The following is an 18571-nucleotide window of genomic DNA, read 5'->3' as shown; positions in this document are numbered from 1 at the left end:
ATCTCCCAGCTCAGAACCATGTTAACTTGCATGCTGGAAACGCAATGGCAAGGGGAGGGCTTGAGCATTCAGTGTCGGCCAGGGCTGGTCAATTAGACTAGTGTGATGAATAACATACAAGGGAGCTCAACATAACCGATGCACATAAACTGATCTTATCCAATGGGCACATTATGTAAGACAATAGAATGGTAGAAGACAATAAAAAAACAGTAGTAGACAGCTGGCCAAGGAGGGGAAATCTTGTAAATATCAACGAGATCTCAAATTCTTCTCTGGACAGTCCCAATCTATTTGATCTCTTCATAATTAGCAAATCCACCATCTCAGGACTGTGTGATGGAACTTCTCTGCACTCTCTCTATAGGAAGTACATTCTTGAATGTCATCCAAGCTGTACATCGTACTCCAGGTGTCATTTCTTCAAAGCCATGTATAATTTCAGTAAGACATCTTTATTATGTACTCTTTCTCATGATAAGGGTCAATATACCACGGGCCTTCCTAGTTGTTTGTGCACCTACACGAGCCTTCAGTGACGTGTGCCAGCACACAGAGGTCTCTTTCAACATCAACTTTTGCAATCTGTCACCTTTACTAAATGTTTTCCTGCTTTCCTGTTTTGTGTACAAAAGTGTATCATGTTTAATGGATTAGGATTCTCTTGAGATCCAGCATCGGTGAAGGCTGAATGTCTCCTTCCACATGGCACATGGAAATAAGAATTAAAATATTGATACTATAATTGTTATTTTCCTCTTATGAGTCTTGATGACTCTGTTCAACGCTATTCTTCTTTTCCAGATGTTTTGTTTTTACATCCTTGTATAGATTGTAGCATTTTCCCTGCCAGTGAACACTCAACCTCAGAACTCTGGGAAGTGGATTGTGGGGTTCTTTGCATGCAATGGCTTGAAGAATCACCAACTTTGTTCAACTAATGCTACTTTCCTTCAAAGATAAGACACAAAATGCTGGAGTAACTCAGCGGGACAGGCAGCATCTCCGGAGAGAAGGAATGGGTGACGTTTCGGGACGAGACCCTTCGTCACCCATTCCTTCTCCCCAGAGATGCTGCCTGTCCCGCTGAGTTATCTCAGCATTTTGGGTCTATCTTCGGTGTAAACCAGCATTTGCAGTCCCTTCCCACTAATTTCCTTCTGTTAATCGTTTCACCAGACTCTGGGTTCTCTAGCAAGGTTGCTCCACCTTCTTTTGTGAAGGCAGACAAAAAAAAATCTTTAAATTCTTTGCCATTCCTTATTCCACATTACAAATTCTCTCTTCTCTAGTGTTCCCATAGCAATCTGTCAGTCCTCAGCCTCCTCTACTGCAGAGCAAATCAAACACAAACCACATCAACTACACCTCATTCTCCTGGGTAGTCTAGAAAACTGATGGCACCTCATTCTCCAATTACAGGTAACCTGCTCACTCTCAAATCCTTTCCTCTCCTTCTGATCTACTCGGGTCCTCCCACACATGTGCTCCTTTCATTCCCCCACCCTCCTCCCCCCAAAAGCCCCTTCACCCTGCTCCTTTCACTCCCCCACCCCCCCTCCCCCAAAAGCCCCTTCACCCTGCTCCTTTCACTCCCCCCCCCCCCCTCCCCCCACAAGCCCCTTCACCCTGCTCCTTTCACTCCCCCCCCCCACCCACTCATCTGACCATGACCCACTCTGTTCCCATCGACCCTCCCTTAGTTCCTTCAACTTCCATTCCCATCAAATTAAATAATCTGCGGCTCTTTGTTGCCCACAGGTACCACCTCCCAACCTGACCTCACTTGCCATTCAACCACACCTCTCCTGGATCCACCTATTCCTTGCTAACCCATTTCCCCACTTTCTCCCCAACCTCTTTATACTGACCTCTCTACTCTTTCAATCCCAATGAAGGGGGTCTTGACCCGAAAACATCCTCTGTCCATTTCCCTCCTGAGATGTTGTCTGAGCCACTAAATTTCCCCAAGCAGACTGTTTATTCACTGGCTTTAACTTTAAAGCTGCTTCATAACCTCCCAATTCTCTAGATTAAATTTCAGTGCCGCTCAACAGTCTAAATATTTTTTGCATTTTGAAGCTTTCCACCTCAACGCTGCAACACATGGCTACATTTTTCATCATCTGCACTTGTCTAAATTGTTAATTATAAAATGCAAGGGACTGAGCATAGAGATCCATGAAGCCTCACTGATAACAGCCTTCCAGACACAAAAACAACTCTATCACCATCACCCATACCCCCTTGTAAATGAGCTAGCTGTGGATTCAATGTGCTATCCCCCCTTGGGGTTTCACTTTTTCTGCCAAGTGGGACCTTGACAAAAACCGTCCAGAAATTCATTGCATAATCCTCAGCTGGCAGTGTGAATAACTGACAAAGAAGGTTGCTGGAACACAAGGCACAAGCTACTCATGCTGCTGCAACAGGCAGATCTGATCCCTGGGCCTCTCCCAATGGCTTCCAACCGCATGTCAATGCAGATCCTTCATGCTTCACAGTGACGTCAGCAACTGTGCTAAAGTCACTGGGACAACACTTAACTACAGGCCAGTTCTATTTTATTTTAAAACCTGCACCCCTCCCGCAGGTATACTTTTAGTCCTGACCGTTTGAAATGTGACAGTCAATATCGATGTACTCACCCCAGGCAAGATCTTCATATTGTGAAGGGCATTTTGTGCTTCTAGCGCTGCTTTACGGGTATAAAACGTTACAAAGCAACAACCTAGAAAGAAATGCATAAATTAAACAGCAAGAATTGCCTCAGGATGGAAAGAATGGCAAATGCCAGCAAATCCCATGCCTCCACATCTACTTTGGCCAAGGAATTCATCTATTCTGAGTTGCTCCACTTTCCTATCCCCCTCAGGTACTGACATACAATTCAACCCACAGCAAAGCAGCACGCTTCTATTAACACTCAGCTTTGCTCCACTTTAACTTGAGATGGCACTGCAGGTAACAATCACCTCAGCTGCTTCCTTGCTCATCCTGTCATCATGTAACACAGGAAATGTCCGCCCATCTCCGGCAGAATGGAGCTCCCGGTGTGCGCTGCGCAGCCGAGCTAGAGCGGACCTGGCCGTGAGTGCAGAGAGGATCAAAACCAGACTCGGCCAATGGCTGCCGCAAACAAGGACGGGCCCGGCGCCAGAAGTGACCGCCCTATGCGTGGCAACTCTTTGCATACTTGTGTATTGTATGCAAAACAAAGAATTTTACCAAGTACATGTGACAATAAAATGTCAATCCATCAATCAATCCCTATCACCTCTCCTTGCAAGAGGTATGCAGAATTATGAGGGGCACAGCTGGTAAGAAAATTAACCCTTAATATAGATGGGATCTCCAAATGGAGGGATTGGTTTAGGGAAGGGGGAAGAGGTCGAGAGGGAAACTAGGGAGGAGCTTTTATCACCCAGGAAATGGTTGGAATCTAGAACTCCTCCTGGAAGGGTGGTTTAAGCAGAGATTCCCATACTTAATTTTTCCAAATGAGCACACAAATGGCCAAGGCTTGTAAACGGGATGAGTAGAGATGGGCACTGGTGGGCATGGACAGAGTGGTCCATGAGGTCTGTCTCTGTGCTCTCGAACCATGCTGCCCACTGCCTCTTTACAATCCATCCAGTGCCAGAGAAGGGCTAGAGGTCAGAATCTGCCTGCGATGCACAAATCCCCATGGCTTCCAGAAACCAAGGGGCCCTGTGGCATGGCACTGCTTCAAGGGAGCTTGTACTATAACCAGTTCTACAACTTGAGCTAGCCAGAAGCCAAAGACTGAATTTCCCTGCAACCCACAGACTAGGCCTGAACTGTATTGGGCCACAGAAGGTTTGGTGGAGTTAACATGGAAGTGAAGTGGAGAGAATTCAGTCAGCTCACCTTTACTCTGAGGGGGGTTTTGACTTCTGTCGCGGAGTACATTGATTTCATACACAACACCATACTGTTCAAAAAGTTCCTTCAGCTCCTTTTCTGACCAGGACCTTGGAATCTGACCCACAAACATCTTGATGGAGTCAATGTCGGGCTGGTCGGGGTGCTCCAGGGACCCGTTCATTTTCTTTGATCTGCACAAAGGAGAAACAGCAGCATATATTGGTTCAATGGTCATATTGGGTGTGCAAGCAGGCTGGGGGGGAGACTGGTGCAGGGGGCAGAGACTGGTGGCTGCAAGCATGCTAGAAGGTAGGGGAGTAAAGGCGGGAAAGTGCGGCAGAGCAGATAGGGGAAAGGATACCAGAGATGGGGCCAGAGCAAACAAGCACAGCGTTTTATCATCTTTTGATGCTACATTAATGGACCAGATTATCTGAAGCAACATTCACCTGCCTGCTCAGTAACGATGGGCAAACCTGCTGAGCTGAATGGATTAAGCAGGGTAACGAGAGAAATCCCCCGGCACTCGATCACTGATAACCTGCCCGCTCAGGTACTTACAGGTGTTGTTCACATGAATGCCCTCCTCCCCCTCAGCCCTTTTGTATTTTAACTACCAGCCAGGCCTGACACCAGTCCCCAATGTAGGTATGTGGGAGAACAAATATACCACTGTTTCAAAAAAATATTCAAGATAAGTGTTTTCATTGGGGTCTTCAAATGTAGACCAAAATAATATGGAAAAAGCCAAAACAACTGACAAGTGATAACATGTACTATCAGAGTTAACAGTGAAATTACAATTTGTGCAATGTGTTAAAATTGAACAAAATCTTAAATTCCCATTTCATCTTATTTGTTTGGTGTTCTTCCAACCACTAATTATTGTGTAATATTCTAACACATTCTCAAGGATCAACAAACAATCTTCTGAAGAAACTCAGCGGGTCAAGCAGCATCTGTGAAGGGAAATAGACAGTTGACGTTTCGGGTTGGGACCCTTCATCTGGACTGAAAGAGTAGCCAGTATAGATAGGCGAGGAGGGAGAGTGTTGGACCTAATTGGTGGATCCAGGTGAGAAGAGGTCGATTGTCATGGTGAAGTCAGGTAGGGGAGGAAAGGATGAGGCTAGAGGTAGGATGAAGGTGATGGGTGGAGGCAACAAAGGAGTGTAATGATGGAATTTGATAGAGGAAGCAGCAAATGGAGGTAGGTTGGCAGATGCGAACATGGGGGGAACCAGTGGGAAGAGTGTGTGGATGATAAACAGATGGGATAGGTGAGAAAGAGGAAATAAACTAGGCATAGGATGGTGGGGATCAAAAGAAGTGGGTACGTGAAAGGACCTGGACAGACCAGAAGGAGATAGGGACAGAGGGCGAGCGGGTTACCTGAAATTGAAGAATTCAATACTCATACCGCCAAGTTGTCAACTATCCAGGGAGAACACGAGGTGCTATTCTAGTTTGCCTTTTGCTACACCCTGTCGGTGGGGTAGACCGAGGAATACGAATGGATAGAGGAATTAAACTGACTTGCAACTAGGATCTCCAGGCTGAGCGCTGGTGTTCAGCAAACACGATCGTCTAGTCTCAGTTTTGTATCACCGATATAGAAGAGGCCACATCTATGAGCATCAAAAGTAATAGATGAGGTTGAATGTGGTGCAGGTGAATCTGCCTCTACTGGAAGGGCTGTTTAGGTGCCTGGATGATGGTGAGGGAGGTGGTGTAGAGACAGGAATGATACCTTGTACAATTGTAGGGGAAAGTGCCTGGGAGGGGAAAGGATGGGCGAGGAGGAGAGAGTCACGGAAAATGGCATTGCGGGAAGCGGAAAGTGCTGGGGTGAGGGTGATGTGGCTGGCAGTGGGAGCACGTCACAACTGGCGGAAATGTCAAAGGATGAAGTTCTGGATGCGGAGGCTAGCGAGATGAAAGATAAGGACGAAGGAATTCTCTCACTGTTCCGTCTGGGAGGGCTTCCTCAACCAGTGTCCCTCTAGCAGATTGTTTGTTGCTCCAGATTCTAACATCTGCCATCTCCTGTGGCCATAATCTCAAGGATGCTTGGCTGGCGATGCACAGAATGATTTATAATGCATTGGGCTCAGGATGGACTCTTGCACCAACACTTTAATCTTAACCAGGTACTACAATACACTTACATTCATATATGTACATTTTGACCATTGACATGAAATTAAAACCCAGCAAAATTAAGTACTTCACTAACTGCATAGACATTTTGCCTGTGATAATGCTTGTGATTCCCATAATACGCAGTAGGATTAAAGATGCTCCCATGACGCACAGCAAGACTAATGATGAAGTGGTGTGATACTGGAAGGTGCGAAGGCACCAATGGAAGCTGTTTAGGCAAAATCTGTTATTCTAAGCACTTGACTTGGTACGTTGTCTGACAATCCCTTTAATTTGCAGCAGTATGAATTCAACAGAAATTGTCAGCCAAGACATACAGTGCCCTCCATAATGTTTGGGACAAAGATCCATCATTTATTTATTTTCTTCTGTATTCCACAGTTGGAGAATTGTAAGAGAAAAAAAATTACATGTGGTTATAGTACACATTGTCAGATTTAATAAAGGGTATTTTTAATAATTTTTTGTTTCACCATGTAGAAATTATAGTTGTGTTTATACATAGTCCCCCCATTTCAGGGCACCATAATGTTTGGGGCACATGGCATCACAAGCGTTTGTAATTGTTCAGGTGTGTTTAAATGCCTCCTTCATGCAGGTACAAGAGAAATCTCAGCACCGTCTTTCCTCCAGTCTTTCCATCACCTTTGGACACTTTTATTGCTGTTTATCAACATGAGGACCAAAGTTGTGCCAATGAAAGTCAAAGAAGCCATTATGAGACTGAGAAACAAGAATAAAACCGTTAGAGGCATCAGTCGAACCATAGATTTACCAAAATCAACTGATTGATTTCTTCTTTATGATGCTGCAATCAATAAATCAATCAGATTTATTCATCACATACACAATAAAGTGCAGTGAAATGAACTTGCCAACAGCGGTACAATCAAAAAGAACACACAGTACAAAATAAAGTTTAACACAAACATCCACCACAGCATTCTTCACTGTGGTGGAAGGCACAAAGTACAGTCAGTCCTCCTCCATTGTTCCCCCATGGTCGTGGCCATAAACCTCCGCCGTCGCTGCTGCCATCTCTTCTGGAAGGTAAGTCACGAATCGGTGCTTCCCTACCAGAGACCGCGGCTTCAAGATGATGTAGGCCGCAGGCCGGCAGTCGGAGCACTTCTCCAGGGATCCCCGGCGAGGGATCCCGCTCCGGATGGTAAGTCCATACCGTGCCCGCGGCTAGAAGCTCTGCCGACCGCGGCTTCAAGATGTTGAAGGCCGCGGATGGGAGCTCTTCTCCTCCGGGGAACCCCAACGAGGGATCCCAGGCTCCGGACGCCGCGCCTGTGGCTAGATGTTCCGCAGACCGCGGCTTCAGGCTGAACAGTCCGCAGGCCAGCGATCGGAAAAAGTCCACGCTGCGCCCACTGCTGAAGCTCTGGGCCCGACTCAGGAAAATGCTGCACCAATCCGTGGTGTTAGGCTGCGAGGGAGGTGACGTGGAAAAAGTCCGTGGAGGGGGGTGACCGAAAGCGGTTTCCCCCTTACACCCCCCCCCCCCCCCCACACAAGACACACCGAGAGACACTAAAACAAATATTTGGACATAGTTAAAAAAAACAAAAAGTATAAATGACGAACATGCTGCTGGCAGGGCAGCCATCTCGCCGTGCCCCCACCACGCCCCCAAAGAGAGCACTGGGGAGCTTACTAATTGCAAAGGGGCTGGCAGGCCAACGAAGACCTCCACAGCTGATGACAGAAGACCCTCTAATAAAGACCTGTCCCACAGATCAGAAACACTCTTCAGGAGTCAGGTGTGGATTTGTCAAAGACCCCTGTCCACAGAAAACCTCATGAACAGAAATACAGAGGCTACACTGCAAGATACAAACCACTGGTTAGCTGCTAAAATAGGATGGTCAGGTTACAGTTTGCCAAGGAGTACTTAAAAGAGCAACCACAGTTCTGGAAAAAAGTCTTGTGGACAGATGAAACGAAGATTAACTTATATCAGAGTGATGGCAAGAGCAAAGTATGGAGGAGAGAAGGAACTGCCCAAGATTCAAAGCATACCACCTAATCTGTGAAACACGGTGGTGGGGGTGTTATGTCCTGGGCATGTATGACTGCTGAAGGTACTGGCTCATTTATCTTCATTGATGATACAACTGCTGATGGTAGTAGCATAATGAATTCTGAAGTGTATAGACACATCCTAGGCTCATCATCAGTGTATAGACACCACATGCTCAAGTTCAAACAAATGCCTCAAAACCCATTGGTTGGCGGTTCATTCTACAGCAAGACAATGATCCCAAACATACTGCTAAAGCAACAAAGGAGTTTTTCAAGGCTAAAAAAAGGTCAATTCTTGAGTGGCCAAGTCTATCACCCGATCTGAACCCAATTGAGCATGCCTTTTATACGCTGAAGAGAAAACTGGAGGGGACTAGCCCCCAAAACAAGCATAAGCTAAAGATGGCTGCTACACAGGCCTGGCAGAGCATCACCAGAGAAGACATCCAGCAACTGGTGATGTCCATGAATCGCAGACTTCAAGCAGTCATTGCATGCAAAGGATATGCAACAAAATACTAAACATGACTACTTTCATTCACATGACATTGCTGTGTCCCAAACATTATGGTGTCCTGAAATGGGGGGGGGCGGGGGGGGGGGGGGGACTATGTATAAACACTGCTGTAATTTCTACATGGTGAAACCAAAATGCATAAATATGGCCTTTATTAAAATCTGACAATGTGCACTTTAACCACATGTGATTTTTTTCTATTACAAATCTCAAATTGTGGAGTACAGAGGCAAATAAATAAATGATGGGTCTTTGTCCCAAACAATGTGGAGGGCACTGTAATGGATAGATTAGAGAGTAGTGGGGAATAGTGAAGAAAATATTATCTTAAGCATTACTGTCTAGTCATATCATAATGTCTGACTTGCATATGGTATTGTAGTATTTGATACATACTTAATATATCCCCCTACAATATTTCAGAGGCGAATAAGACAAAGGCCAGTGACAGAGCCCAAAGACACAACCTTCCTTGTTAAAGGATTATTCACCTTACCTTATAGTTTATAACAATTAAAAAACAGCCCAGAACTACTTAATTTCGACAGATGTAGCACAATTTAATGCTTTAACCCCCACAACTGCCCACACTTGATCAGGAGGCTACCTGGACCAGAGTCTCTTTCAGCAAGAGATCTCCTATCAGTCAGCAGTCTTGATGCCTTGAAAGGTTTTGGCCAAGCCTGGGTTGCTGGAAGAGAAAGTTGTTTGTTCATGTGAGGGTCAGGAGAGGTTGGAGCCTTGCTACACCAGCGAGTCAGGATCGTCACAGTGCCAGTGAAGTGAGACTCTCAGTCTCCTTCACAGACACTGGGGTTTAGATGACCCAGCCCATAAAAACGCAGGCTACTTGTGTTGTTTCTATCCCAGCAACCAGGGACCCATGCTTCAGGAGCAATATATTCAAAGTGCTGCATGTCCATATGGGCATCCTTGAGAACTGCCGTACATTGCTCTGCACAAATTCACTGATACTAGATTCATTCATCCACATCAATCCTGGGATAAGTCACTCAATCACTACATTTCTATCCATGAGTATCACAATCCATTAGTGGAAATCCCTGGTTCCTTCCACCCAGTGCACTCATTCCTAGGATACTCCACAGAATATGCCCCAGATCTTTGATTGGATCCTACCTATCACTCAGCAACTTCTCCTCCATCTCCCAGAGGCAAAGCTGCCGTGGTTATGGTTCAACACTATGGATAGAAGGATTATGGAGAGGAGCAGAGCAGATTCCTGCTTTACAATGCCAGACATTCACAACTCAGCCCGCCTTGGCTGCCCAACAGGTGCACAGGTCCGAGCTGTGCGGGTGGTCAGACCTCCTGTTCCCCCACTGGACTCACCACTGAGCCCAGTGGTACAGGCTGATGTTCTGGAGAGAGGAGCTGACGAGCATAGAAACATCAGCCCCACGTTTTGAATGGAGTTGTGATCCAAAAGAAAAATGAAGCATCAGTAAACTTGTGATATTTTTACTTTAATATAATCTCTAATTATTGATAGTACTTTACAATATTGGACTTTCATAGCAGTTCAAAGCCCTTCAATAGCATTGAGCTGCAGGGCATTTCACAGGCAGGGCCACAGACCTATTCTGCACAGACACGTATCTCCAGCTGACAGGACACCTCCTGGAGCTAACTACATCTGGAAAACGGGGTGTGGGTGCGCTGGGCATCAAGCGCCACTAAAAGCAGCCACAGTGATCAGTAACCCGTCCCAAACCTTCCACTGACAAAATGGACTCAAGTCTGCTTGAAATCCATGAAAAATCTTTTAACAGTGGAACATGGCACAACATTCTACTACATCCCTGGAACGCTTGCGACTCAGTCATATCTTGTCCCAAGGCCGCAGATCCTTACTGTGTAATGCCCTCTTGCACCACTATCTGTCTTAACCAGGTCAATATCGAGTCACAACAAGCGCATCAGGTATCACCTGGCACCTCAACCAGCCACACTTCACACCTGCTGAACACAGGCACGGTATACAATCAGGTCACTGCCAGTTTAGAGGGTACATACCACAACAGTACCACCCACTTAACAATCACTGTTAGTTCTCCCCACCGTGAGATACATTGCTTTGAGTATCACTAAGTGGTTGTGGTGTCTCAGTCTCCAGCCTCCAACCAAGCCTTGAAGATGCACAGTAAAACTGGTCCGGAGCCTTCTGGCTTGTGGATTGTTCTGGGATCTCCTATCTCCAAACTGCATTAATCTTGGGAGACTGCTGTCTAGTCTCAAGTCTGGTTACAATGATCAAATTAAGGTGAGCTCCACCTATTCCACACTAACTGAAAATAATTTAATCACTTTAACATGCAGACTGGCTGTGAACCAGGCTACTACTCCCACTCTCCCAACCCTCACACCTATCTGAACTCTGCCTTAAGCCAAGCCTTCTGACTCTCCACCAAACAAATTGTGCCCGTTCGTCTGCCCCCCACCCCCCTCTCCCACCACCTGGACAAACTTGCAGCCTCTATCAATAGCATGCAAGACATCATGAAGGTGGGAATGGTCGTAGTGCACGAGGTGAGTCTTGATACCAGAGCAGATTTCCCAAAATTGACCCATTCCACATAACATCATGAGGACAAACAACAGCTATTTCCATTCCTTGATCTCTGGGTCTTTTAGGGCCTATAAAGTACTTTCTAATTACATTGCCAAATGCCTCGCCCTGCCGAGAGTGTTTCCAATCACCACATCAACCTAGTAATGCCAGAGAACAGTGGCATCCCTCACCTCTTGGCAACTTTGCTTTGAGAGGGAAGACGTGGGACATCAGGAGGCCCTGAGTATCTCTATATTCAATGAAAGTTTACCCTGCAGACACTTCAATCTTGAGCTATCAACCGCTGGTTATTGTCTTTGGATATTCTTACTAAATTTTTGGCCATTCACTTCACAACCCTGCATGTCCCCATTTTAGGGGACATCAACTTGCGCTACTTCTGCACGTTGTTCTGCTGCTTTCGTCAATCTCACACTCAACCTGAATGGTCCTCGCCAATTTGTCAAGGCCACTAAGAGTCCCCGATCAAATCAACCTGTGCCCCACCTCACCCTACAACTCAAATATGTCTCCTTCCGACCAATTCTCCACTGGCACTCTTCTGGCCTGACATTCAAACCTCTCCTCGTTCTTCCAAACTCCAAATGTTTCACACCCACCTTTTAAAATCATTTCTATGAGCCACTGGCCAGATGACTTCCAGCTGGAGTCATAGAGTCATACAGTGTAGGAATGCCCTTCGGCCCAACTTGCCCACACTGGCCAACAATGTCCCATTTGCCTGCACTTGGTCCATATCCCTCCAAACCTGTCCTATCCATGTACTTAAACAATGGGATAGTCCCAACCTCAACTACCTCCTCTGGCAGATTGTTTAAGAAGGAACTGCAGATGCTGGAAAATCGAAGGTAGACAAAAATGCTGGAGAAACTCAGCGGGTGCAGCAGCATTTATGGAGCGAAGGAAATAGGGAACGTTTCTGGCCGAAACCCTTCTTCAGACTGATGGAGGGTGGGGTGTCAGACTCTGGCAGATTGTTACATTCACCCATCACCATTTGTGTGAAATAGTTATCGCTCGGATTCCTAGTAAATCTTTTCCCCTTCACCTTAAACCCATGCCCTCTGGTCCTCGATTCCCCTACTCTGGGCAAGAGACTCATTGCAAGTCTTCTGATGTCAAATCCAATCTGCTCAGGAGATACCTCAATGCAAGCAAAAGACAAACTCCTGTTTTATTACCATAACTTTGTATTGTAGATGGGAAGATTGTGGACTTTGCTTCCAAAATCGCTCTACTCTCATTATACAATGCTTCCATTCTTTTCAAAACTACCATCCTCTCTAACTCAATGGCGCCTTTTCCTTTAGCTGTAAGCCACTCTCTCTCTCATGTTGAATGTGCCACATATCCAGATGCTAATCTGGAATGCCACTTGCTGTTATCAATAATTCTAATTTGATTTCCAGCAACACCAGGGAAAAAATACATGTTCAATGGCAGAAATTCCAGTCCATTTGTTTTCCATCTCCCAGATACTTTGGGATGATCAGACTATAACAATGTTCTTGCTTCTCACTGTTTATATACTATCCTACAACAACCACCCATTAGAGGGAATGGTGAACAAAGAACTGGAAGGTACTGGTTAATACATAAAAGAACACAAAATGCTGTAGTTACTCAGCAGGTCAAGCAGCATCTCTGGAGAACATGGACAAGTGACGTTTTGGGTCAAGAACCTTCTTCAGAGAGAATGGTATTCTTCTAGAAAGCAAAAGCATTCATTATCCATGATTCTAATTTCCTGCAGTTCACACGTTGCAAAAACAGAATCCACTGTTAGGTTCCCATTAATAATTTTTGCACTTCCATTTGCCTGGATTTCTGCTCAAATTCATTGTTAAAATGTGACCTCCACCTTAGAACATAATATCACAGGAACAGGCCCTTTGGCCCACAATATTTGTGCCGAACATGATGCCACAGTGCCGAACTGATGTCATCTGCTTGTACACGATCCATAGCCCTTTATTCCTTGCAGTTCCACGTGCCTATCTAAAAGCCTCTTAAATACCACTATCATATCTGCTGCCTCCACCTCCACACCTGACAATGCGTTTCATGCTCCAAATGCAGCCTAACCAAAGTTTTGTAGAGCTGCATCATGACTCTTCTACTCAATATGTAAAAGAATGTGCCCTGCACACCTCCAATAAACTTCCCCCCCTCTCACCTTATAGGTGCGCCCTATGGTGTTGGACATTTCCACCCTGGGGGAGATGATTTGGACTGTCTACACTATTTATGCCTCTCATAATTTTATATACTTCTAGCAAGTCTCTCCACAACCTCCCACATTAAGCGAAAACAATCCAAGTTTATCCAACCAATTCTTATAGCTGAAACCCTCTAATCTAGGTAGCATTCTGGTAAGCCTCCTCTTCACCCTCTCCAAAGCCTCCTCATCCCTCCTGTAATGGGGGCATTGCGACCAGAACTGCATGCAATATTCCAAATGACGTCCAACCAAAGTCTTATAGATGCTGCATCATGACAGCCTGACTCTTATACTCAATGCCCCAAGCAATGAAGGCAAGCATAACATACACCTTCTTTACCACCCTATTTACTGTGCTGCCGCCTTCAGTGAACTATGAACTTGGACCCCAAGATCCCTCTACACATCAATGCTGTTAAGGGTCTTGCCATTAACTGTATACACTCCCCTTACATTCACCCTTCCAAAGTGCAACACCTCACACTTGCCATTTCTCCACCCATTTCTGTAGCTGATCTATATCCTTCATATTTTGCTTGGGTAGTTTACACCCCAGCGGTATGAACATAGACTTCTCTAACTTTCGATAGCCCTTGCTTTCTCTCTCCATCCCCTCCCCCTTCCCAGTGCTCCCACCAGTCTTACTGTCTCCGCCCACATTCTATCTTTGTCCCTCCCCTGACATCAGTCTGAAGAAGGGTCCTGACCCGAAACATCGCCAATTCCTGCTCTCCATAGATGCTGCCTCACCCACTGAGTTCCTCCAGCATTTTGTGTCTACCTCCTATATCCTACTGTACCTACTGACAGTCTTCCTCACTGTCTGCAACTCCTCCAATGTTGGCATTGTCAGCAAACTTACTCACCAACCCATCTACATTTATGTCCAGGTCTCGAATTATTGAGCACCAGCACAAATCCCTGCTAAACTCCACTGGTCACAAACCTCTAGCCAAAATATCTTCCTTCCACCACAATCCCCAGTCTTCTACGAATAAGCAAAGTTCTGAATCCGAATGTCCAAGTCATCGTGAATCCCATGCATTTTAATCTTCTGGATCAACTTACCATGAGGGACCCCATCAAAAGCCTTACTAAATTCCATGTATACCACATCCACCTTCATGCCTTAATCAATCTCATTCATCACCTCCTCAAAAAACCTAATCAAGTTAGTCAAAGACAACACGCCACGTACAAAGTTTAAATAATCCAAATCGGAGTAAATCCTACCTCAAAGAATTATCTCTGATAGTTTCCCTACCACTGACGTGAGGCTCACAGGTCTATCGTTCCCTGGATTGTTTCTACTTCCCTTCTTAAACAATGGGACAACATTGGTCACTCTCCAGTCCTTCGGGACCTCGCCTGAGAAACAGCAAAGATCCTTGTCAAGACCCCAGCAAACTCCTATCTTGCCTCCCTCAATAACCTGGGACAGATCCCATCAGGCCCTTGGGACATCCACCTTAATGCCCTTCATGAGCCTCAGCACCATCTTCTACTCAATCTCAAACTGCCCTTGCATATATGTATTCTCCACACTGTCCTACAAATCATTTCTCCTTATTTTCAGTCCAATTTTAAGCCTTCCTCCCTATACAGGGACTAATTTATGGAATGCCTGCTTATACCTTCATAACAGGGCTCAATTCAAAATGATCCTCCATATTAACCCCTTCAAGATTATCGTTCAAATACCATTCTTGCCCTGCTCCCCACCTCTACTTGTGTCAAGTTGATCCAGGTTTTAAGACCCGGGTTCCTTCCTGAAGTCCCATGCACCTATATCAGAATAAATCAGTTCTCTTGAATTCTGTCCTCATTCTCTTCTCTCCCACATAACAGCAAGCACATATCCCAGACTGCATGTCCCAACACTCTGGGCAATGCTTTCAAATAAATGGACAGCTTCAAATCCAGTTTTTATCTGCAACATCTTGGCCAGGTGTCCCCCCCCCCCCTTTTTTTGAATGCATCAAAAGACATGTACACACAATTAAAAATGGAACACCAGGTACTGAATGCTTGCAATCTAACAAGCAGGCCATTTTCACTTCATTGACAAAATCCACTAAATTCTTCATTCCTGGAATTTTGCTCAAGCCTTACCCATAAAATTGTAGCAGCAGTTAATCCCAGGCAATCCCAGGGTCTAATCCTATTTACTTCAGTACCTCACAGAAACTGGGCTTGGAGCCCACTCCAAACACTATGTCCCTTTGGCCTTGCATCTGATCACTCCTCAACTGGTTCCTTCACCACTGGGAAGGCAGCAGCAGCAGGAGAATGCTGCTCTATTAATTGTCCCATTATTTAGTTACACATTTAACCGAGGCTCCATCTACCACTCAGTTGGATAGAAGAAATCCCCTGGAAGATTAGATGGGAGTTCCCAGGCAACATGTGCCACCAAGATTTGGTCTTGACAACTTGCTGCATTTAGCTGCTGCCTGTTATTTCTAAAAATGACTGCAATTGAAAAGTAACTCTTTCAGCCCATCAGAACCATGCCAGCAATCAGTCCCACATCTCAGTCTACCTTGCTAAACTCAACATGTTATCACATTTGTATTCTTCCCATTAAACATTACTGTGAAACTAAACTCTGTATAACTGCAATTTTAATCTACAGAATGAAAAAGCAGTTGGTAGGTCAGAAACGAGTAAGCCAGGGTGAGGAGAAAGAGAGGGTGAGGGAGAATGTCAATTGGAAGAATCATTGCACGAACTGTAAAATGCAGGTTTAAAATGACGGAGTAATTCGACAGGATAGGTACAAATAAACTATATGGCTAGGGAAATCAGGAAACCAGGAGCTAGAAGATTAGAGCAACGGTGAAGTGATCAAGCATATTACAACACAAAGTAGTGGAAATTTGAAACACTCCACCCAAAAGGGTTGAATGCTGAAGGAGAATTGCAACTTTCAGGTCTGAGGTTGCAAGGCAAATCATGTTATATATTCTAGAAAAGAAAGCATGCATACTTTAATATTCCCTCATCGACAGGTTTGCAGCAACACAAGACAACTCTCATTTTCCCTCACGCACTCTTATATTGGATGGGTTAGATGCAAAGTAAAAGTCTCGATACTAAACCATCTAATATTTTCCAAACGGATAAGAGCAGAGATTAGATGCAGTTCTCAACAATCTTAGCAGACATAGCAGGGTATTCCAGTCACATGGATCAGCACTGGCAATGTGCACACCAGTTAAACTCAAATTAAAATTGCACAGACTCCTTTGTACTTGATCTTCAACACTTGCTCCGAAACGCAGCTACCCTTTCCAAGCACGCGCATTAGATGGCGAGCAACGAGTGAAGAGATAGGCAGAAAGACAGGTTGAAAGCTCGCAAAGCATGTGGCTGAGAGGTCTGCAGCACAGTTTGCCCACCACACGCACAGTGTGGTCCCTACTCACACAGGGTTAGAGCTCAGGGTGCAGTGATCCACCATCATCTCCGGCAGGAAGTCCAACTTGAAGGAAGACATTCTCCTGGGTGAGGCTGAGGGCACAGAAAGGCCTCTCTTTGCAAGGCTCCACAACTTCTCAAAATAAAAACAAAAAAAGTTTTCTTTTTTTTTTTTTAAAGGGTTACAAAAAAAAAAAAATCTCTGCAGACTGATGGGGACAGGTGCTGCGGGGGATCGACAGAAACAGTTCACACTCAAGTCGTGTTACACTCGCAACCTCAACCCCCCCAAACAGCAGCTGCTGCCTTCAACAGGTGTCGGAGAACAGGGGGATGGGGGTAAAACGGAGACTTGTAGAATCTGGGAGTCACGCTGGGAACAGTTTAGACTGAACGAACAGAGTGAGTCAGATTGGGACAGCAGCTGGATTAAATGGGAGGCAAACTGGCAAATACTATCTCACCCTGACACACAATGGAAAGTGCTGAATCAGCAGGGTCTTTGTAAAATGTACAACCGAAGCAGTAGCAAAATGCAACGTTAGACAGATCCACTGTCAGATTGATCATGATACAGTCGCTTGATGATTGGGAATGAAAGCCTGCTGGTTGCTCTAATCCACCATTAATGTCAGTCAGTCTGACATCAGCAGTGCTCTGTTGATTTCCATGAGGTTGGGGGTGGGGACAGGCAAGGTACGGAATGGGGGGGGTGGGGGGTGCAGACAGGCAAGGCACAAAGGTAATGGAGCGAACAAGCTGAGGCTGGCCACAAACAGGGGCAGGGGAAGGGGAGTGCCATAGTCACACAATCTGAGGCAGAAAGCAAGTTCTGTAGCTAAATAAAATAAAGTGCTGGTCAGACGCCATACCTGAGCAAAAAAACCAAGCTGCTGGAGGAGCTCGGCAGCCAAGGCGTACCGAATCTTTTTTCGGCTTCAGGGTATATTAGCCTTGAACTGGACACGGACTTAATTCCCCACAAGGATGACTAAACCACGGTTCAGCTGGTAGCTCTCAGTGGCGGTTCCAGGTTGTGGGTTCAAGTTCCACACCAGAGATTAGAGTACAAATATCTCAGCCACCAGACCAGTGCAGGGCTGAAGGAGAGAGGTACTCACCCTGAAGATAGTGCCTTGCCCCTCGTACAAAGAGTCCTACAGCAACGTTTTAATGAGGTAGAGAGTTAACACAAAACTACCAGATAATATTTAACTCTCACTCATTATCACGAAAAACACAGATCCTTGCATAAACAGAGCAATGTTTTGGGACCTGGCTAAAATGAAAACAACAGCTGCAATTCCTGAACTACAAATCATTCTGTACTGCAAAAGATTCTCTGGGTCCTCCTCAAGTCATGGAAACTCCAGGTACCATAAAAAGATTATGTGTGTGGGGGGACGACGACGACAGTGGGGAAGGGGGGGGGGGATGTCTGAAGGGGGAGGTAGGGGCATTTAGTCAGAGGTCATGGGTGAGGATGAGATTGAGCGGGGGAGGGGGGGGTCGCAGCGGGGGAGTGCTAGTGCGGAAGGAGTGGGGGGGGTGTCGCAATGGGGATGAGAGCGGGGCTTGGTTTACGGGGGGTGCTGAGTGGAGTGGGTTTGACGGGGTGAGGAAGAGAGCGAGGGTGGTTCAGGGATATGAGCGAGCATGTGTTAGTGACAGATGGGTAGCTCACTGGGAGAGTTGAGAGAGAGGATATAGGAAGCAGGCCATGCTTGGGAGGAAATGT

General features: G+C 45.7%; 1 protein-coding gene across 9 annotated transcripts in view; it reads right to left on the bottom strand.

Moving 5' to 3' along the window:
* Positions 1 to 18571, bottom strand: part of celf1 (CUGBP Elav-like family member 1) — a 63920-nt gene that overhangs the window by 29184 nt on the left and 16165 nt on the right. For 5 of the 9 annotated variants that reach the window (XM_033038391.1, XM_033038398.1, XM_033038393.1 and 2 more), the window contains exons 3-5: positions 16842 to 16966; positions 3892 to 4079; positions 2649 to 2731 (exon numbers count right to left, since the gene is read on the bottom strand). In XM_033038391.1, coding sequence (XP_032894282.1) covers positions 2649 to 2731; positions 3892 to 4079; positions 16842 to 16912 — 342 coding nt within the window. In that variant the 5' untranslated portion in view covers positions 16913 to 16966. Of the gene's footprint in view, positions 1 to 2648; positions 2732 to 3891; positions 4080 to 14646; positions 14753 to 16841; positions 16967 to 18571 lie in introns of those variants that run through there. The other 4 variants (XM_033038394.1, XM_033038397.1, XM_033038395.1 and 1 more) reach the window with 2 other exon arrangements.

This window comes from Amblyraja radiata, chromosome 20 (assembly GCF_010909765.2).
Source record: "Amblyraja radiata isolate CabotCenter1 chromosome 20, sAmbRad1.1.pri, whole genome shotgun sequence".
Classification (NCBI taxonomy): domain Eukaryota; kingdom Metazoa; phylum Chordata; class Chondrichthyes; order Rajiformes; family Rajidae; genus Amblyraja; species Amblyraja radiata.
Note: the sequence above shows the minus strand (reverse complement) of the source record. Positions and strands in the feature narration are given on the sequence as shown.